The sequence below is a fragment of the Carassius auratus genome, chromosome 2 (genome assembly GCF_003368295.1).
Source record: "Carassius auratus strain Wakin chromosome 2, ASM336829v1, whole genome shotgun sequence".
NCBI lineage: Eukaryota > Metazoa > Chordata > Actinopteri > Cypriniformes > Cyprinidae > Carassius > Carassius auratus.
Window position 1 is genome coordinate 5,370,345 of NC_039244.1, and position 23,927 is coordinate 5,394,271.

General features: G+C 35.0%; 1 protein-coding gene across 35 annotated transcripts in view; it reads right to left on the reverse strand.

The window, feature by feature from the left end:
- The window catches only part of mbnl1 (muscleblind-like splicing regulator 1), a 50,030-nt gene that overhangs the window by 4,009 nt on the left and 22,094 nt on the right, over nt 1–23,927 (reverse strand). For 5 of the 35 annotated variants that reach the window (XM_026280375.1, XM_026280349.1, XM_026280340.1 and 2 more), the window contains exons 3-12: nt 9,569–9,739; nt 9,304–9,339; nt 8,327–8,578; nt 7,382–7,621; nt 5,756–5,809; nt 4,739–4,895; nt 3,311–3,346; nt 1,833–1,924; nt 1,250–1,300; nt 582–653 (exon numbers count right to left, since the gene is read on the reverse strand). In XM_026280375.1, the coding sequence (XP_026136160.1) occupies nt 597–653; nt 1,250–1,300; nt 1,833–1,924; nt 3,311–3,346; nt 4,739–4,895; nt 5,756–5,809; nt 7,382–7,621; nt 8,327–8,578; nt 9,304–9,339; nt 9,569–9,739 (1,146 nt within the window). In that variant the 3' untranslated portion in view covers nt 582–596. The remainder of the gene's footprint in view (nt 1–581; nt 654–1,249; nt 1,301–1,832; nt 1,925–3,310; nt 3,347–4,738; nt 4,896–5,755; nt 5,810–7,381; nt 7,622–8,326; nt 8,579–9,303; nt 9,340–9,568; nt 9,740–23,927) is intronic. The other 30 variants (XM_026280383.1, XM_026280405.1, XM_026280398.1 and 27 more) reach the window with 30 other exon arrangements.

Sequence of the window (23,927 nt, forward strand, 5' to 3'; positions counted from 1 at the left end):
TAAAAGCGTCTGCTAAATGCATAAATTTAATTTTGAATTTTAATTTAATTTACTATCCATTTAACTAAGCTGTGAAAAGATGCATTAAGTGTTCTGAAGCTTTATAATAGCTTAGTGTGGTGACCAGGCTGAGACCTGCACATAAGTTTCCTTTTTGGAGCTTGACACACATGGTCACCATGAAAAGAACTTCTTAACTTCATGAAAAGAACTTAAACTTCATTATTTAAATTCTTCAGAATTTGGTTGAAAAATAAGAATTTTGGAAAGTTCTTTTCCATACAATGACAGTTAATAAGTAATCTTCATAAAATTACCCCCCCCCCCCACAAAAATAAAATAAAATAAAATAAATAAATTAAAAAATAAACATAATAAAATTTTTTCAGAATTTTCCTTTTATGTTCTTTCAAACAAATAACCACATACGAGTTTGGAATAACATGAGGGTAAATGAGAGTAAATAATGAGCAAAATTGGGTGAGGTTTTGCTTTAAATCAAACAATTACATTTAAATTTCTCAAGACAGGCAGGGCCCAAATCCAACAGTTTCTGGAAAATTTCAACAAAAAACACTTACTGTTGTGGACTGGAACTACATCTGCGTCAAGTACTTGTGACTAGTCAGATGCTCTGCAGATATTATTGGAATCTGAAGATAAAGAGAGAGAGAGAGAGAATGCATAAAACAAGATTCATTATGACTTTTATTATTTACAAAACTCTTTTCAAAGACTAAATATTCTCCCTCACCCTCATTCCCTCCCCATGACAATTAAGAAGAGAATGAGTTAAACACAACACAAATTAAGAAATTCAATTCCAGAAAATGATGAACCATTGCTTATTATTAGTATAAATCTTTCTCATGTGAGGCAGTGGATTCTCATGCACATTCCATTTTTCCAACTTGTTGACCTTCACTTTTTATTTCAATAACTGAAGGTATTCGAAAAGCTGCTTTATAATTTCTATTCATGTTTTAATCCATGGACAATCTTGGTCATATTTGTAAATTGTAATTTACAGCAAACCATTTTTTCATTGTAATGCTATTCTGTGGCCTGTAACGGCTTTTTGTATTGTCGAGCTTTCATTTGAGCAGAATTAAAGCTGGTGGAAAATCTGGTTGTTTCTTTAATCAGCCAAACAACAAATTGAAGCGGGGGAAAAATAAATTAATTAACCTTTACAGTCGGAAAAGATGTACCTGAAGCAAAAGACTCAGAAAAACTACCTCATACATACCAATTGCATGTATTCGTTGGTAGTCAGCTTTGATAGAGAAGAGTCCTCAAAATAAAAAAGGACACAAAAAAACAATATTAAAATGCTATCTATAACCGTCACATATAACAAGAAATGGTACTGTAACGGTGCTTAAATAGAAATTTCTATTTTTTTCTTGCGCTTCAATTACATTTTTACACAATTTTCACAGCGCTCAGGCAATTTCAGATTAATTTCCAGTGCATTTTGTGCATAAAACCTGTAGGGAAGATACTTCAAACAACTCAGTTTACTTATGCATAGCTCTGTCTTAATTCCCCATTCACTTGTTTTTCACAGCCAATGTATGCAATGAGAAAATTTCAGGTCAAATAAACTTTCATTGTGAATCTGTTGTTTGAAGTACCACAAAAAGTGCACGACTTATTAAAAAAAAAAAAAAAAACCTGTGTAGGCCAACAAGGGGGAGAGATCACTTTAAAAGGACCCCCAGCATTCAGAAACATCCATCAGACAGAAAGAGAAAGGTAGAGATAGTGTGTATGTGTGTGAGTGTGTGAGGGAGAGAGAGAGAGAGAGAGAAGGCCATAAAAGAGCAAACCTGATTGGCTGATGCAGATGCGAAGGGAACACTTGTGGCAGATGTGGTTGCTGCGGACACAGCGGCCGGGGAAGCACCGTGCATCATGGGAACTTTTCAGAGGGAAAATGGTATAAGCACACATACAGGGAGTGTGGCCAACAGGTGCACAAACACAATGAGTGAGTGGACACAGAGGGGTATGGAAAGAAAAGTGAGCATTGAGGGTGATACCAGCAAACGGCAAATCAAAAGTGGTGGCAAGAGAGATTGTTCTAAAGAAGACATAAGGGCAGGTAAAGTGTCATATGAGCCAAACACATCAAGAGCTACAAGGAGAAGGAAACAAAGGCATGGCATCTCATAAACGTGGTATTTAGGTTTCAGCTTCCATGTGCATACTACTTTAACATTTATTTTACCCTTCTCATATTTTCTGTTATCTGAACATCATGCTCAACACTGATTATCTGAGCAACAAACAACCGCAGTGAAAAAGAGTATCAACTACAAAGTGTTAAATTCAGTGTGAGGAGTTAAAGGGATAGTTTAACCAAAAACGGAAATTTTGGCATTATTATTATTCACCTTCAGGTTATTCTAAAATTCCATACTAATATGTATGTTTGTATATGTGTGTGTAAATATACTTGTACTGCATGTACTATAATTATATATATAATTATATATATACATACACACACACGCACACACACACTATAATTTCTATTATAAATTGTTAGATATTACAACAATGTCACATACATATCAAATAATTATTAATTATTTTATATTAATAATGATCAAATATTAATTATATTTGACAAGGTTACATTTAAAATATATGAACTGTACAGTAATTTTTATATTATTTTACAATATTTTTACAAATATTTACAATGATAAATTAATGATAAAATGATGCTATATATACTAATTATACTATATATATATATATATATATATATATATATATATATATATATATATATATATAAAATTCACCATGAGGGTGAGTAAATGACAGAATTTTCATATTTTGGATAACTATCTCTTTAAAAAGCCACCAAAACCCACAAAACGATGCACAAAATGCTATCATTACAACTCACAGTGAAAGAAACCATATTTGTATGTATTTAAAGTCAACATGAAATCAAAATGCAATAATATACGATAATATAATTCTGCATCACGTATTGTTGTTCCACCTCCTCTAATTTTAGCCATTCAGGTGCATAAAGACCACTTTTACAATCCACTGCAGTTCCTGATGGATCAAATCAAGTTCTTCCTTTACATATCTTCTTGAATATTCAGTTTCACTTAGAAATATGTCATAATACTAAACTGCTGTTTCATGTTGACTTTAACTTTAAATCACAGATGCTTCATAATGAAGCACTCACAGAGATGCCCCACTTATCAATGCCAGTTTGTCGGCCATGTGGATTTTGAGGGCTTGAGAACAATTTAGAGGAGGAAGTCTAGAAACCTACCCATGCTCGCTGCAGGGGTCATGCACAATATTGAGCCTGCCCATCATGCATTGCAACAGGAAGTGGATTGGAAAGGGAGAAGAATCACAACAGCCCATCATAAGGTTGGTTAGAGTGAAGAAATCATAATTAAAGGAAGACAATAATCATTACAGTGATACAGCATGATGTCCATAAGAGACCGATTAGTTAAAACGTGAACTCAGGAAGGGAGCACATGTATTTGTGAGCTCACAGAAACTTGTGTATATGTGACAGTCACCATAGCAGACGTTAGTATGACTGAGGAGCATCCCAGGGTTATTGGCAACTCTGTTTCTTAGTGACAGACATGGGCTCAACTACAGATATATTCCAGAGTAGAAATGTTATATAAAGATGAGGTGATACAGAGAAACTGACAGACAGACCCATTTCTTATTGCTCAGTTTACTGTGCATATATTACAAAGTTCCCACATCTTTTGACTTTTTCCAGAAATTTGAGATTACTGGATATAGATTTTTAGAAATCATTTTGATGGAGTGACCACCTGCACAGATTATAAACAATGCTGCATCCCAGTAATTTGATGGAACCAGACAATAAAAACCAATTAGAAGATATCGATCTAATGTGATTATTATAGTTTTACTATATATATTACAATAATATACATATTTTCATATTTAATAGTATAACCTATTATAATATTATTAAATATTACAAAATGCATATTATTGTAATATATTATTCCATATTACACTCTTATACTATATTTATATGACATATACTATATTATAATATTTACATCATTATAATGTCAATGATGGGCATATTATTATTATAATATACGTATATATAATATAATACAGTGTGTGTGTATCTATGTATAAATAACAGTTTTATAGAATATAAAGTGGTATAATATTAATACTAATTAAATTGTAAAATATTAATATTTATCTTGTTATAAGAAATTATACTATGTTATACACTATATTTATGTCTATATTTATATTTATTATGTTGTACATTATTACACAATATAAAATAGTACCTTGATTGTTACTATATTAAAATATTATTATAATAGATTATACCATACAATACTGTTATGCATTAAATTACATATATATATATATATATATATATATATATATATATATATATATATATATATATATATATATAGATATATATATATATATATATAGATATATATATACATACATAATATTATGTATACTAAACAAAATGCAAAATATACTCTCTGTTACTATTTAACATACAATTTTCCTTTAGTATTTTTTTAATGGCAGTGGGAACCCTGTCTCTTAAATTTTTTTTAAAAAAATGACAAAAATCCCATGTCTTTTTGCATCCCCTATGGTTTAGAAAGGTCAAAGGTGAGATCAAGGAGTGGTCAGTGTTGACGAGAAGCCCTACCTGACGGAATAAAGGCAGCTTGCTGCTGAAACTGCATGTTGGCCAAAGCTTGCTGGTACTGGAGCATGCCATGACTGAACATGCTCGTGGCACCGTTGGCTTTCTCAAGCGCAGGTCGCTTTGGTAAAGGTGGCATAACACTGTGAGGAATTCCCTGCTTCGATAAGACCACAGGGAAAGGGGGTGGAGGAAATGGGGAATGGGTTGGGTCGTGTAGAAGAGAGTAAAGACAGGAAAGGAACAAGAAAAAGACAGAATTATCATCAGAGGGCAAAACATCACAGGGCTCGATTCTGACAGACAAGCAAGCAAGCGGCAGCTAATACATGTCTACGGCACAAGCCAAAGCCAAAGAGCCAGTTCCTCTCGCTATAAAACAAAAATTAGCTGAACATCTGTGATTTACATTATTAGTTTTACATCAGGAGAGTATTAATTCATTTACATTACAACATCCATACTGCTAACTCAATGCAAATGAAGCAAGCGTAGCACTACTCAAATGTTTTGCAGACAAAAGTGACGAAAATAACTAAAAAAAAAGAAAAAGAAAAGAAAAAAAAAGGAAAATAAACTGCACTGCTCACTCCATGATAAGTGTGAGAAAGAGACTAGATCTTTTCTGTTGCTTTAATGGTGGAGCTTTAGTATTCTTCTGCTGCTACCCCTCCCATAGACACATGCACTACACAGAGATCCTAAACATGCATACTGAACATAAACATATAGAAGCCATGTCACTAGAGTTTAGAACATCTAACCCTGTCTTTATGCCCTGGAATAACACACGTGTGATGATCTGACTGCGGCAGACTTGCATATCTCGTTTTTTCGTTTCACAGCTGCTCAATATGCTTGCCGCAGTCAGCTGATCACACGATATGGTAACATAGAACACAACAGAGGCATTAAATAAACAGATAACAAAAGGACTATGCTTGCAAATTATCTTTCTTCTGTTGTTAAGACACTACAATAAAGCAACATGCCAAGCAAAAAGGTGAAAGGTCATAGTACCAGGTCAAAGGTGGCTTCGAGGGGTCGCTTCAGTGATTTGACAGCCGACTGAGTCTTAATTAGCAGGCAGCGAGCACATGATGGCAATGGGCCAATGGGGTTCAAGCGCATTAACATAAACAGCAAGCAGAGGTGCATCATGGGGGCAGCAGTGCATTTCGGGTAGGTGAGAAAAAAAACAAATAAAAACAAATCATTGGAATGCAGTATATAGGGGGATATCAGGACTAAGGCATGCAGAAATACAGTCCATTCTGTTTTAGAAAACTCTGTACTGAGATTAAATGAACAAGTACATCAATTATGGTAACATTTACAGGGTTTCATTGACAGTAAACATACTTGTAATACGTCAACAGTGGATAACATTGCGCTGGATTGCAAACATACATTTAATGTGCAGAAATGTTACATAAAAATAACTATGACGCTGCCCTCTGCTTGACAGGATGGAGTACATATTTGTGCAGTTTAAATGGGAATGGAAATGACTAGGTATATTATACCTTATACAGAGCTCTATCAAAAAATGTAATGCATAAGAAATATTCATAAATCCTTATTTATTGTTAAAGACTGCTGAAACTTTTTTTCAGAAATGTAAATGTTAACCTGAGATCAAATATGTAACCACATAAGAAGTTCCTTCTACATTATTTCTACACACTTTCTAGAAATTCAACATGAAGTAGTCATAAATCCTTATTTAAGGACTCCTGCTCTATTTTTTATTTTTAATTACAATTTTTTTTTTTAAAGGAACAGTTCAACCAAAAAAACAAAAAACAAAAAAAATCGCTGAAAATGTACTCACCCACCGGTCAATCGAGATGAGTTTGTTTCTTCATCAGAACAGATTTGGGAAAATTTAGCATTATATTACTATCTCACTAATGGATCCTCTGCAGTGAATGGGTGCCGTCAGAATGAGAGTCCAAACAGCTGATAAAAATGTACAAAATACGAGTTCATAATAATCCATAATAACACTCTCTCGAGTGAAAAGGTCCATCCCCATTTGTCCTCTTACATCAAAATCCACGAATATATTTGAGTAAAGTTGTGAAAGCTGTTCTTGCTTGTAAATGGTGCTCGATCTGTGCATATTTCTCTCCTGATTCAGATGAGATTACTTTTTCACTACAGAAAGCAATATAATGGATGGAGGACTCGATTTGAATTTAAAACCTCTTAATGATATTTTCTTTTCTTTATAAACACGCAGCTTTTCACTTCATAAGACATTAACTGATGGACTGGAGTGGTTTGGATTACTTGTGAATTATTGTGATGTTTTTATCAGCTGTTTGGACACTTGTTTTTACAGCACACATTCACTGCAGAGGATCTATTGGTAAGCAACTGATGTAATGCTTAATTTCTCCAAATCTGTTCTGATGAAGTAACAAACTTATCTTCATCTTGGATGGCCTAAGGGTGAGCAAATGTTTGGGTGAACTATTCCTTTAAATGAATGCATCTTTTAAATATGGCACATAAATGTAAATGTTAACCTGAGATCAGTTATATACCATCTGCCAAGTGTTAATTCCACATACAGTATGATGCATGAGAACAGCATTCTATCGCAATGTGTGTGTGATGTACAGTAGAGGATGTGCTCACCATGGCAGCGGCAGCCGTGGCCTGATTGACCTGGTGCTGGGCCGCTTTGATCTTGGCCTGCAGGTGTGCAGGAGGGTGGAAGTATTTGCACTTGTCTCTGGAGCAGCGGCCCTTTATGTAATCCATACACACCGTCACTGTGTTATCACCGGGGTCGATCATTGTGCTGTCGGCAGGGTGGGCAAACCTGCAGTCCGTCTCTCCACGAGAGCAGTTGCCACGCTGGTATTCACGACACACCTGAAAATACACAGAAATATAATGCATCGCTTTGCATACTGAGAGACTGCAAAGTTTTGTGTTTTACTGAACTGTTCAATTAAGTTTCATTAATAAAGAAACCCTGTAATCTTAATCTTAGTTTAATTGTGTTCAGAACGGCATGCTACTATTGAAACAAAGAAAAAGTCGTATGCAGTATGTATAGTGTGCAACACATGTGAACTTTCTGTATGCATGGATCACCCCACCTTGTGTAATTTTACAAATATAAAAAATATATTATAATAAAAATACAATATATTAAAATATAACTAATTAATTTATTATTTGATTAATTGCATTAAAAATAAACCCATATATTAAACCCACATTAATTCCAAACAGGTGTGGCAGTTTAATACTACAGCTTAAAACACTTATTAGTGAATTCTAAATACTTTTGCACATACATATATTCTTTATACACTGTGCAGTTTGTAGAATGATTTAATTCAGTACATGGCCAGTATTATAGAACTTGTTTTTCATCCAGGGGTCAGCAGAGGGCAGCAGCCCCTTTATTTCTAACATATTACCCAGTATGGCTGTAACACACCTGCATGTATGCAGAGATTAAGGCTTAAATGTGTGTATGTGGGAAAGAAAGAGATATTGACTCTGACAGAAAGAGGCAGAGATATTGGCAGTGTGTCATGATGTCATTGCTCTCTGATGACCTCATACCTCCAGTCGGTCTGTTCTGAGCAGTTTCTGGGCGGCCGCTGCTGAAGCAGCAGCAGCTGCGGCGTTGGCAGCGGATGGCACGGATGCCACCCCAGGGCTGCCCGCCATCAGCATAGGTGCGCTGGGCATCATCTCTGTGGGCATCAGCCCAGGTGACACTGGGCCCAGGTATGGATTAAACGCAGCCGCAGCGGCTGCTGCAGCAGCTGCATTGGCGTTGGTTGCAAGGCCTGGCGAGACCGAAAACATAGGCTGAAACAGACAAAAATAATCATAAATGAAACTGATAGAGTGACACTGCTATAAATCGACTTTCTGTTTCTGTGGCTTATGCAAATGATATAGTCAAGGGTCAAAAAAATAAGCATTGTTGTTTGACTACTTACATACACTTAAGTACCGTGGAAGTACATGATTTAGTGTTATTGAATTGACTGTCATATTCATATACCATGATCTTATCATGTTTTTAATAAATGCATGGTTACAATAGTTAATCATTTATAGCTGCATTCTTTCAACTTCGGTGTATTGCCATACTCCGTCCTAATGTCAGCCCAAAAGATGCTAAATAATAAGTATATGCATCTATAATCTCATCTATAGTCTATGGGTGGCAGGTCTTTCTCTGTTATAGCTCCTAAGCTATGGAACTCTTAGGCCCCCTAGCCCTGAGGGCATTAACCACGCTGCATCAATTTAAGTCTAAACTCAAATATAACCCTTCATGTGTTTCTTAAACTTTTTCCAAAACTCCATCTAACTAGTCATAATGATTCCTTGAGAACCGTTAGTCATATGGACCTGACTTATGCTTCAACTGTCCACCTTTCTATGCTGTCAGTTATATAATATTATGGTTTATGTTTGTTTTTTTGACTTTATTGATATATGCAACTGCAATCGCTCATGTCTTGGACTGGGCAAATGCCTTCTTGTCCATTAAGTAATTATGTGTAAAATTGTTTGTTCCTTACTGTCATTATGTAGCGTCCTTGAGCTTGGGAAAGGCACTATATAAATTAAACATATTATTATTATTATATCATTAGTACATATTAATATAACTACGTTTCCGGGCCATTGTATATATATATCAAAATGAAAACCTAATTTAGCATATACTCATAAAAGTGACAAGCTATAAATAAACTTTAACAAATATTAGACTAACATTTACAGAAATTCCTTATGTATGGAAACGGCCTAATCTCTCTTGGGGTCATAAGACTGGAGCCTCACCATTGGCTGAAGCTGACTTCCAGGCATGATGGCATTGGCTAGCTGCATCTGCTGGGCAAGCATTGCCATGTTCTTCTGCTGGATCAGATTGTTACGGCCATTAATCTCCAGCTGTGTCTTCAGGTGAGGAGGAGGGTGCAGGTACTTGCAGTTCTCTCTGGAACAACGACCCTGAGAGAGACAAAGAGGGAGAGTGAGAAGAAGACAAGAAAAGGAAAAAAAAATATATATTAAACTCATGTTTATGTGACATTTGTACACATGAAAATAATAGTATTAGTAATTTAAAACATAAAACAAAAATTGTATTCAAAAAAATAAATAAATATAAGACTGACATTAAAAGCATGAATATTCTGTCATCACTACTTATTCACTGTGTTTTTCAAAACCTCTATGACTTTCTATATTATTTGTTTATTATTATTTAATTTTTTATGAGTTATTAGGCAGAATGAGTCATGAGGGTTAATGATACCAGGGTGAGTAAATTAAGGAATAATATTAATTTTGTGGGTGGACTAACCATTTCTCTCTTATTTTCCTCTAAATTCCTTAAATATGCTCTACTGACTTACAACAGGACTATTATAGTTAATAAAAAAAAACATAACTTTAACTGACATTAAATGTCAACATAGAGCTTAATTTTATGTACTAACTAAAGCTGTAAAAAGAAGAAAAATTATAATAATTAAAAATGAAAATGAAAAGAGAAACTGTAAAAACATTTTAATAAAAGCTATAATAGTATCTTGATGTTGAAATAACACAGACTCAAAAGGCACCGTGCAAATTTTTTAGTAGACACATACTTTTCACAAAAATGTACCCAGCAAAACACACTGTACAAAAGTACAGTAACACAAACCAAATTAAACCCATAGCATGGGTGTATACCAATCAGAAATTCTTTGCATTTGAAAATTAATTGAATTAACAGTGAATAGTAAATTGCATGCAACTGGCATCTCCTGTTCTGGTTCACTCTCTCTGTAGAGTAGTAGAGAGAGGGAACACCCTGTTCCCATTCCTGCTGACAGTATTGAGTGCACGGGAAAGCCCTCCGCTCTAATGCATCTGACCGCAAACCCTGAAGCTGCTTTCAGCCCATGTGGAATCGGCCCTGACAGGCCGCCACTCAATTGATTAGCTGAGAATCGATTAACGAGTCACATCAGTGCGAGAGAAATTCATCTGAAGGGTTTATGGATCTACAGTAACCTGTGTGCCCCCGTCCACACACACTCAGATGATGAGTGTCTTTATCTGGGCTGCGTAGGCGAGTATGTCAGGACATCAGCCGCTCGTTAACCTGCTCTCATCTGACGCCGGTCGTCATGTCTGTCTGCTGTGACCAGAATAAAGCTTTTTTGCCAATTTCGGTGGTTAAAATGTTCAATTATCTCAGCAACCAGCACTTTGGGAGAGTGTTGTGCAGTTGTGATCACTGGATGGATTTGGATGACTACACAGGGCTAAAATGTTTCTGGAGAGTGAATCGACTTCTCTCCTAAACTCACAATGCCAAAACATGCTTTTATGCAAAGCATTTACAATTGCTTGAACAGAATGCAGTTAACTGGAACTTGGTTTCCATGAACTAACAAACAAACACAAAACTACTAACAAAGAATAAACATTTAGAATTTATATATTTTTTATATTTATATTTATTTATATATTTATATTTTTTATATATTTATTTTTATATATTTTATATATTTATATTTTAATTTATATTTTAAATAACTATTTTATAATTTATTTAATAACATTCTGGGCATTAAATATTATTCAATTACTTTTTATTTGTGGCATTCCATAATACAGCATTGTTTAGATACATTTTTGTTAGAGCCGAGAAAAAACTAGCGTGGTTTAATTTTACACTAAAGTTCTGAATACAGCTTTTTGTATTCATTCTTTATTAATATTTTTAAATTACTGTAAAATTGTGGAGGGTGGGGGGGTGTACTAATTAATAAAATTAAGTTATTTACAGTTATGATAACAGAAGTAGATACAAATAAAAAATGTAAACTTTCTACAGTTTGGGGTCAGTAAGAAAATTTACTTGATAAAAATACAGTAATATTGTGAAATATTATTACAATTTAACATAACTCTTTTCTACTGTAATATATTTTTAAAATAGTGCTGATTTGGTGCTTTACATTTTTTTGTATTCTTTGATGAATAGCAAGCACAAACATCTTTTGTAATGTTATAAATGTCTTTACTTTCACAAAACAAAAAACAAACAAACATACAAAGAAGCCAAACTTAGAACTGTAGTGCATATACATTACAATTCAGCTAGGACCTGTTAGACAAACATTGTGAGTGAGAGGTCAAGTCAGTCACTTCGAGGGGAAAATAGCAGGGAGTCAGATGTCCCTCAGCACTATCACACACAAGCACAACCCTAAATGTTATCCCCTCTTTGGGTTTGTCTTCCTCCACTATCATACGCTGACAGGCGTCATCAGTTCATCCTGGTCACTGATGATGTAAAAAGTGAAGATCTCCACCAGCTGCAAATACTATTAATGAGTTCTTCCCAACACAAATAAACTAGGGACTTATCTATTACAAGTCTTGATTTGACTAAACACCTGTTTAACAATCACATTTACACAACACATTAGCAGTCTGGTAACACATACACTTAAAATAACATGTTAGAGCATTAAGATATGAAGTTATTTTTAGCCTTTTATGTCTAATATGAACTCATTGCAACTGAATTCACTTTGTATAACAGGTCAGTGATATCCCACAGAGACAGAGGCTCAGCAGAAGCTTCTAGAAGTGTGACGTGAGTTTGAGCTCCTATCTACGGAGCATGTAGAAAATAAATAAAAGGCACACATACTCGGCCGTGAGCCGGCCAATCAAAGAGTGTCTGGCTGGTATTCTGTGAGCTGAAGTTTCTGCCATCTGTTTAAGACATTAGTGAAGCTGGCCTCTATGAAACAACACTGGGCTAGGAGAAGATGAAGACTCTCTCAAAACTGAGACTTTAGTTCCTTTGCCATTTCGGCTAATTTGATTCATGCAAATATAACAAGAATAGTTTCCTAATTTATCATACCCCTGCTAAACCCTGCTAAATGTTGCTAACCAACCCTACTTTAGCAACTGTTGCTATTATAGTTATTTATTTTTTCCAGTGAAAATCTCATTTTACAGAAAAAATAAAAACATGGTGAACAATGAGACGTTTTTGATTATGATCTTAGCATTTACATTTTTTATTATAATTTAAATGCTGTGTAATGTCACTTGATAAAAAAAAATAATATTAAAATTAAATAAAATTAATTTAAGAAAATTATGCAATATATTTGATATCCTGATGTGCAACTACTGTTATTATAAAAAAACATTATATAATTATACATCATTTTATTATATTATTTAATAAATAATTTAATAATGCTTTTATTTAATGGTTACAATGTTTTTAGACAACAATCCACAAACAAGGTTTAAAATGCTACAAATAATAATAATTATTATTATATTATTTAATAAATAATTTAATAATGCTTTTAATTATAAATTGTTTTTCCACATCTTAAGATATTGATCCGCTAATAAAACATCACCTACCTTTTAAAATGTTATAAAAATGCTATTATATTTTATTTAAAAAATAATTTTATAATGCTTTATTTAATAATTAGACTTTGTTTCCTGCACATTTAGACAGTGATCCACTAATCAACATCACCAGTCTGTTATACACACACACACACACACACACACACACATATATATATATATATATATATATATATATACATACACACATTCCTGCACTGACACTTAATATTTGTCACAATCAAACATTTGAAGGAAGTCAGATACAACTGTGAATGTAAGCAATGAAAATGTTTAAAGGATCTGTGTATGTGTGTGTGTGTGTGTGTGTGTGTTTATGCGGGTCTGTGCATGTTGAAGGGTGTGTGGGTGAGAATGTTCTGTTAAAGGTGTGACGCGGCCCTACTGAGCATGTGCCAGAGGTACTACTGTACACTCACTGACCTGCTCAGAGGAAGAGGACAAAAAGGAGAAAGAAGGGGAAAGAATGAGGAGAGAATCAAGTTGAAGGATAAAAGAAAGACGTGTTTATGGGAGAAGGGTGATATGAGGCGAGCTGTGCGTGTCAGGGCTAACAGAGTCGAGTTACACTCACCCCATCTAACCCCATTCACCCCTATCCATAACACACACATGTAAGAACATGATTCATTTAACTGAAGAGTCATTCAGTGGGAGACAATGTTAGATCTAGAGTAGTGTGATCTTGAGCAACGGAGCTCTTAACCAAACCTTACCAACATTTAACTATTACTGTTTTATGCTTTAGTTGTCATTTTGTACTTCTTTGCACTTCTCAGTAGCTGACCAGGTTTACGTACACTGCAAGTTGTATTCTGTATATAACTCTGTATAAAATACTTTGAATTACATTAAACATAGAATTATAGATTCTGACCAAAATCTTCCTTTCATAGCTGCTAACAAAAAAAAAAAAAAAAAAAAAAACGAATTGTGAAAAAACAAAAAGTGCCCATGATGAAAAATGATAATATACAGTGTACCCCAAAAGTATATGGATACTTTTAATATTAATACAAATAATGCATTCTTTTGTATAATGCAAATGCATTTTTAAGGAATCAAGATAATGAATATTGTAATATGCAAAATCATCCTGATAAAATTCAAAGATTCATTATCTATCCATTTACTTTATTTTGTTTAAATTAAATTATTGATTGATTTTTGTAGCTTGCACTGTTTTTAGAAGCAGCTGACTGGACTGAGTCATACAGAATTTTGTTACAATGATCTACCATAATTTTTATTTTTATTTTTGTTTGAAAACCGATCCTTTTTTTAATGTCCAATTATTATGCCCTTGTTTAAATATACACAACCGAATTTTTTTTTTAAATCCAATATAATTCCTATTTCGATTGAATATATTTCTGTCTGGCAAGTTCAAGAACCACCTATCATAAGTGCTAATATTCCTTTCCAAGTTTTTTTTGTTTTACGTAGAGGTAAAAAAACCTCCAGTTTTGCAAGGCAGGAAATGCATTTGAAACCGGATCCTCAGGTCAGTCTCTGCACCACAGACAGCCCTGTCAGTGAAATCAGAGAGGCTGGAGAGAAAGTCATTCCTGATCGTCACTCGGCCTCCTGACAGCTGATGGAGAGAGAGGGAGAGAGAGAGAGAGAGAGAGAGAGGATGCACTCTTTCCAGCACCGCTATGACAGGTAACGACCTTGTGTACAGGTCACTGCTTGTGCGTGGCAACATATAAGCACTGAGCACAGAAGGTAAATTTCAATCACCTCAGGTGCAGCTTCTATGCATACATTTACAGACATACCAATTAATTAACACCCAAAATTAATTATTTAATTAACACATAAAAACTGCAGCTAAGTGCATATCTGTCAGACAAATGTACATTATTTCACAGGTATTTGTTAACAAAAGGTTGTGAATTACACTTTAATGCAGACACACTTGTAGCATTTTTCTTCCCTGAAATCCACTTAGTCAATGTCAGTGTCAGTAAAAGTTTCTTGCACCAAAATTGATTTAGTATTACGTGACTCTCTCTGAATGAAACAAGAAACAAGAAGGGTTCTCTCGTCATTACAAATTGGCTGACGTTCCCTTTCACAGCTGGACTAAAATTCCGGGGAATAAAAGTCAACTCAGCCCATCTCAAGTTTAGCTGACTGTACAAGGATAGGAGAGAATTTCAGTCCAAAGGCCTCCTAAAACACCTCTTATATCATCAGTCTACAGTTTATACCTTCATATTGAATTAGCTTAGTTTTTAGTTGTTAATAATAACAGGCACATTTGAGTTATTTTATGCTAAACTTCTGTTTTACAGCTGGTGAAGGCAAACAAATAGTGTCCAAAATGTATCGATATACTGTAGCATCACCGACATGGATAAAATCACTAGCACAGATTAAATGGTGTGAGTGAGTGTGTGTGATTTGAAGGGGATGGAGGAAGGTCTCATGCGCATGTATAGTGTCAGCCACTGCTGTCCCGCAGCAACAGAGTCCCTTTGTACTCACGCTGACTTACAGTTTACTGGCGGACGTGTTTTACAATGTGTGTGTGTGTGTGTGTGTGTGTGTCTAAGTGCTCAATGGTGATCTAACAATTTCCCCCTCATTCTGTGCCTGTATATTACTGAAATAAGTCCTGCTCTTCATTTTGACTAATGAAGTGAATTTATTCTCATGGAAGCCGTTTCAACTTTTTATGTCAGAATTGTGACTTTTTATCTCGAAAATATGATGTAATGTAATCTTTTTGCCTTTTATCTCATAATTGAGTTAGTATCGTGTGATTTTGCTCTCATTTTTTGTCGGTTTAAACTTTTTGTCATGATTTTTGATGACTTTTGTCTCATAACTTCAACATTTTGTCCTAAATTTAGGCTTTTTCTTAAAATACATATAAATATTTTTGACTTTTGATCTCATAATTATTAATAAATGTCATAATTTAGTCTATGTTGTAATTATGAGTAAATTACATAATTCGGACTATATCTCATCATCTCATAATCTTGATTTTTCTGTGATAATTATGATTTTCCAAAGCAATTATTATTATTATTATTATTATTTGTTTGGGTGTTGCAATCATTGCTCATACTAAGGACTAGTGATTTAAACAGACCCCTAACCATAATTATTACATCTTGGCATATAACTAAATTTACAAATTTTGTGTTCAGGATATGAATGATATCTCAAATCATGCTGCTTGCGGAGAAGAAATATTACTAATGCTTTTCAAAGTGACTGACAGGACCAGATCTGTGGACAATTTTTGCATTTGTACCACCTTAGCAAGCACACAGCAACACACTAAAAACACTCTAGCGTCACAGTAGCTAGTTTTACACCATATTTCATAGAAAACTGTAGTTCTCTATTTCTGTACATTGTTCATCTATTCCTCCATCTCTGACTACAGGTTTGTGGCTGGCGGGGAAAGAAAGAGAGAAGCAGAGAGAGATCTCTTTTCTTGTTAACAGTTTCTGTGCCGTACACACCCCTCTGACACCGTCAAACTTCTCACGGTGCACGTTTGTTGTCGTAGTCTCACGCCTGTCAAGATTTCCTTACACATTTCTCACGCGACCACACGCCTGGCTCATCCAGAGTGAAAGGGTGGGGTTAAAGGTCACAGAGCTGTCTGCAGTAATTAACATCATTCAGATATGTGTACTCTATTCTCAGAATTCAGTTCTATTGAGCTAATAATATGTTCTATCCCTAAACCTAAAACACGTTTGTGAGACGGTTTCACACAAAAGCATTTTCATATTTTCAGTAAGACATTGAGATGACTGGCTGGTCCCCATGTAGGCAATAACTGGCATCCACATAGATGTTTAACTCTCTGTATGATTTCCTGATCAGCCTGAGATTACGTGGATCTCAGTAACAGGATTAAGAGTGTTCACAGTGGCTTTAGGGCGCTACAGCCGATTAGCAGCAATGTGAGCTGTCCGGTATGACACAGGATTAGGATTATAATTCCAGGATTATCCGTATAGAATCCATAGGATTATCCGACCCTCCCTCCTTTACCCCCAAAGTCGGGGTGATCTCTTTCAGGTCCTGTTCAAAGACATTTAGCTGATAACTTCTAAAATGCAGCTGTGGTCTGCATGTGTATGAAATACTTACTAGTTATTTATTATTTGATATGGAGCAAAAAGGTATAAATATATGCAAAAATAATAACAAAACGATATTAAAATACAAAAAATTAATTAAAATAACACACACAAATCAGCATGTTAGAATGATTCCTGAGTGATCATGTGACACTGAAGACTGGAGTAATGGCTACTGAAAATTCAGCTTTGCATCACAGGAATACATTTCATAAAATAAAAAATATTATAATAGAAAAAAGCTATTTTCAACTGTCATACTATCTCACAATATTTTCTGTATTTTTGAACAAACATAAGCAGCCTTGGTGGGCGTAAAAAACTAAATCAATTAATAAATATTAGAATTTAAATTCTTAATTTTCCGTTTCCAGAGATATGAATGGAAGTAAATTTAAGTTTTACTCATTATTTGATCAGACTGCCAAATGTAAACAGATTTTTTCATAAATTTGGACTAAAAATGCAAAATAAACATCTATTTCTTCCCGATTCTTCATTTTTTAATCCACTCTGGGTAAAATGTGCAACAAAGTGAGGTCATAGTGAGAATTATATTAATATTTGTTATGTTTATTGTTGCATACTGCATACAATAACACATACTATTTTAATAGCATGTCGTATAAACAGATATTAGGTAGTATAAACTGCTAAGTATGCAGTAAACAGTATTGCATTTCAATCATAGCTCCTATGAGACAACGTACAATCTGCTGGTCATTACCACAAAATAAACTACCACAGAGATCCCGTTTCACCCCAAAGGGGTTTATTTTGGGATAATGACCAGCTGACTATATATTATTCTGTGTCTTCTTAGCAAATAAACAAATGAAATATTGATTTGAAATAATTTGATACAGCCATGTGATAAAAGACATAAAACTAGCAACAGCAACAAAAAAACACTCAAATATAATGTTTAACAGATATTATACGAAAACAATTACTGCAGAATGCTGGGATTGACCAATCAAAATCAAGAGCTGTATAATCAGTGACTATATACTCTGTTATAGGCATCTATCATCAGATTCACAAGCATTTAAAAAATGGACTCCTTTCGTCTGTCTTTCATCATTATTCCAGAGCTTTGATAATTGCATTCAGTGTGTTTTCAATCCTTTTTCATAAATACACATCAGAATGAGCTGGGCTTAGATGGAGGGCTCTGTTGCTAGGAGACCATGACCACGACAGACATGAGGTTTGAGCAAACAGTCTGTGGAGGGCTGGTCACATCTGTACCATCACAGTGTGTGTTTTCAAACACACACAGCCTCAAAAATATCTGCAACTATATTCATTTCACCTAGAATGCGACACACAAAATGTGCATTAAAAGCACACAAACATAATTCTGTGTGTTAATGTGATCAAGAACAATTTGAATCTCTAGAAATGAGGTGTATCACATGTACCGTCCGTGTGTTATGGTTAATGCGCTAATGAATAATGCAGTTTGGTGACCCCTCCCTCTTAAAGATCGATGCGTCGAGGTCGATGATGCATTTCCTGTCAGACAGAGCTTTGATGACTCAGCTCTACAGGAAGTGCAGGGTCCACTCCCAGAGTTCACTAGAAGCTGAGTCACGCAGCAGTGAAATCGCTCTCTTTCACAGCGACACACAGGGCTGGACGACCAGTGCATACACACCCACACACACACGCACACACACTGAAGTAGGTCAGGGTCAGGCTGTTCCCGATAAGCAGTCTATCTAACTCTTTCAGGGGCCAATTCAGGTTTAAAACTTATATGCATGTCCTCCAGTGCACATGACTCCCAGAGCGCATTGCATTTGAGCAAACTTTATTTTTTTAATTTCCAAAAAAAAAACACACACAACAAGTAACTCACTGGTGTCTCACATAAAAATATGGTAGTGCTGTAATACATTTTTTGTGTGAATGTTTAAATAAAACAAAAAAAGAACAGAAAAAGATGCGTGAGAGAAAGGGAAGGAGCAGGAATTGATGATTTCGTAGGACACACTGGGACAGCTCTCTCTGTCTGCTGGTTGGGTTCACGCTCGGTGTGAGTATGTGTGTGTCAGATCCCAGTGCTGGTTTGTTTCTATGGCGTGATCCAGGAATGAAAACGTCCTCTGTGGATTTACTGCGCTCATGTTTATGCTTTCAAACAGTCATTTATTCTCTAATGAATGCCCAGTGTGTCTGTGTTTTCTGTGAGTGTACATTCCATGAGCGTGTCACTAACACTGGTTGGGCTGCTGTAGGCCATTCACTGCTCTGTCTCCATACATGGTGAGACTGGTTCAGTCCCATTCTCTAGTGCTTGTTAATCACATTTACTAAATGTCTATATATATATATATATATATATATATATATATATATATATATATATATATATATCAAATACTTCTCTATCTGAATTACAGACTGATAGCATGATAAATAGAATGGTAGAATAACAGATACAACTATAGACAGAAAGACAAACAGTTATATCTATCTATCTATCTATCTGTCTATCTATCTATCACTTTAGGTATCATTTTTTTTTCCTATGATGTTTCTCTTAAAAATTATTTTGGAGAAATAAAAACAGAAACAAATGAGAGCGAAAAACAACTTTTTAGCGTAGCACAGTCCGTATAATTCGATTTTGTATTAAGCTGATAAGAAATGTTTGAGTTCATGTTGAAATCTCAGACTTTGGTATCTTGGCCCAACATGTCTGAGGCATACTAGCTCTTCTCGAACTCTTTCTTCTCTATCTCAACCTAAAAAATAGAAGTAACTGAGATTATAAAGATATCTCATTAACTTAATGGTGGAGTATAATCTAACAGATGGAGCTAAACATTAGCCATACAATAAACTGACTTTAGAGATCAGTAGCAGGATAATGTTTAGCTTTGGGTTTTAATAGGTGTTTAGTGTAGAGTTGTGTGTTTGCCATTACCTAACGAATGTAAATAAAGTGAGTCACACACAGCTAAAAAGACACTCAGAGTCTCAGACTTTGGAATGTAAGCTTCGTGTCAAAAATAGCCATATACAGAAAGAGTGAGCACACACACACACACACACACACACACACACTTGAGTTGATATGGGGTCAGAGATGACGTGAGCTTTGAAGGCTTCGAGTGTGTGCAACATGAGATTGACCCAGCCGCTATGATGACTTGTGTAGAAGCTGACTGAGTTGAGCTGAGCTAACTAAATGGTCCAAAATAAGAAAAAAACAATAATCTATTACTGAATGTTGAACTGCAAGAAAACCCAGAGGAAAACTTTATTGATCAGAGGTTCCTCCCTTTTCTTATTTATGTTTCAGTATCAAATTTTTCCTAAAGTTACTTGAGAAAAATAAAAACATTTAGCATTTGACAATGTAGAAAAATGTGAAAACATTTAGATATCAGATCATTTGTGTATAAATGATACCCATTGTTATTTTTGTATTTATATACTGTTATAGTTATTTTTAATATTTTGTATTGGCTTTTATTTGTATATTTTCAGTTTTATTGTAACTACTTTAAGTTCTAGTAAATTTGTAACATTTTTGTCAACTTATTAATTTCTATGTTATTTCAAATTAAACTTATTTCTGTTAGTTATCAGTTCAACATTTCTGATTTTCATTTAATTTTTTTTTTTTTTTTTTTTTTCAGGTAATATTTTATTTAACTGTTATTCAAGCCAGGCAACCTTTTAATTCAGAAAAAAAAGTGCCCATTGTAGGAGAAACAATGAAGATATTAAAGAGGCGTTGTTTGTCATTTTTCTTTCCTAGGAGTATCAAGCTTGTGGGAGAGAACATAATGAATGTATACTGAAATAATCATAGGCGTTGTGTTGATTTGAAAAGAGGGCAGGAACATTAAGCCAAGCGTCTCTTCTATATAATTACAGCTGCCACCGTCACAGGAAAACCCTCTAAATTAGTTACCATTTAGTCAAGAAAACCCAGATTAAATCATTTGCTGTCAAAATTAAGTCCATTAACAGTAAGATGCCTTTGCTAATGGATTTGCAGGCAACAGTTTTGCAGCTGGTGAAGTCAAACATAACAATACAAAGCACATAGAATGCAATTAACAACAGCTAAATGTCAAAAAATGTCTGTGATTTCGTGAATTCACATGCTAATGTCAAGCAACATCACTGTAGCTACACAGTAGCATTCGCAAGAGATTCTGGCTTCCACACCTCGCCACTGAAAATAAATCGCACATAACATCTCTTCTGAGCATCTAGCCTTAGAAATGTTATTCTTCTGATGTCTTCATGCTATGTCTTGATCTGTTTGTCTTTTCTTTGGACGAGGATCAATATTAAAGGGCAGGGCAGGTTCAAGCTTGATGGATGAATGCTAATGCAACCCTGAAAGGTCCTTACAGCTAAATAAGTTCAGATTTAAAGCTAGGTGTAAAAGTGTGTCGTTTTTTGAGCTCAACCAATGACATGAGGTTGGGGCGGGACTATCTGTCTTTCTGACCAATTCCAAATGTTCAGGAAACCTTTTTGAAAGCAAGGTTTGTGATGCTAGTGGCACAAAATCACACACTTTACCCTTAAAAAAAAAAAAAAAAAACAACGTCAGAAACAGAAACTCGAAATCACTGATTAGGTGATCAAGAAAAATGTATTATTATCAGTGTTTTACTGATGAATGTAGTTCAGTTCATTAGACTAAATGTAGTACATTGGAAACAACTAAAACAGAATTTAATTGATGTGAGGTTGCAGATGTACAAATTTCATCTATTTTACATCGGCTTTGAACATCCAATTTAGCATTCAGATTTGCTTTGTGTGACTGAATAAGGTCAAAGGAGCGTTTGTTACCAGCAAACCGCGCCATTAAACTGGAAAGATCCCTCTGGTATATTGCATAATTCCACTAATTCGAGCCAAAATGGAGAGAAAAGCGTTAAAGGGGAGTGCTGGTCCGCCCTACTACTGGGTGATCTCAACTTCACCTCTGTCTTGTCGGATCTCATGAGGGCTGCTGGGAAGGGAAAGCATATTTGACTATATTCAGTCAATTTGCATGATATGTAAATACACTGTTGAAAGCATAGTTACTTTGTGTTGTTTCTGGATTAGTATGTGTGTGCGCATGTGTGTGTCTGCACCAGTGTGTTTTAGGCGGCTGGTCATGTGATACCAGTTCTAATTATATCATCTAAAAGAAGGCCATCCACGATCTGCTCTAATCGTTTAGCGGTGAGCTGCCCTCATAACGCAGTGACATACATAAAACCACTACACGAAACAGATTTAACTTCCATAATGTGTCATACACTACCTTTCAAAAGATTGAGGATCAGTAAGATATATATGTTTTTGAAAGAAGTCTAAAAAAGCTCCCAGTGGTAATTATGACATTAAACACGATTATTCTGACATGAAAAAAGCATTGTGACCCACACATAGATCTTCCTGTTTCTTTGTTCCCGCCAAAACCTGTGCAGTGGCCATCTTGGCTCTGGGAGCCATATGGCTGGTCTGTTTCTCATTAGAGATGAGGAAACTGGCCAGCAGGCTCAAACATCTCTCACCCACATCAGCTTCACTCAAAAGCCACTTTTCCACTCTATGATCTTCCATTTTGCTAAGAGCAGTAGTGTAAAACAACACCAAATTCATAGCTGTTCCTCTCTCTCTCTCTCTCTCTCTCTATCTCTCTCTCTGTCTCTCTCTCTTTCTTTTCTCTTTGAAAGTTATATTTGCAGTTATTTTTTTACAGATTTCTTTTTCCTTCATATTAAAACTCCTTTTCTGTCAGTTTTATTTACTTCATTTGTTGTCACATTCGCTCTCTCTCTCTGCCAGTCTGGAAATATTTATACATCCAGTGATAACAGATCTATCATTCTGTCAGATGGAGGGATGATAGATAAAGCTGAGCAGTGTGTGTGTGTGTGTGTGTGGACTTTGGCCCATGGCAGTCAGCGTCAGCAGCCTCACAGTGTGCTTTTCATCCAGCCAGCACGATTCAACATGGCCAAAAGAGCTGTTACACACACACACACACACACACACTAGACAATGTTCTTCTGTCCACATCTGCACTGAAACAATTTCTTTAGTTCTTTACCTCTCTTTCTCTCCCAAAACACACACTAACACGAGGCCAGCGCTAGATTCACGACTCTAACTGGCCTTAATTCACAGTAGATCTTCTCATACGACTCAACTCGTCTGACGCAAAACACATGTTCATAGTTCATCTGTTTTTTACTCTTCCTCCTTTAGAAAACAGTACTGTGGGTCTTCACCTGAAAAATGAACAGATGAGCTTCCATTGATGTATTGTTTATTAGGATCAGACAATATTTGGCCGAGATACATCTGTTATAAAATCTGGAATCTGAGGCTGCAAAAAAATCTAAATACTGAGAAAATCGCCTTTAAAGTTGTCCAAATGAAGTTCTCAGCCATGCATATTACTAATCCAAAATTAAGTTTTGTAATATATTTAAGGGAAGGAAAATTACAAAATATCTTCATGGAACATGACCTTTACTTAATGTCCTAATGATTTTGGCATAAAAGAAAAATCTATAATTTTGACCCATATAATTGTTATTTTGACTATTGCTAAAAGTATACCCCAGCGCCTTAAG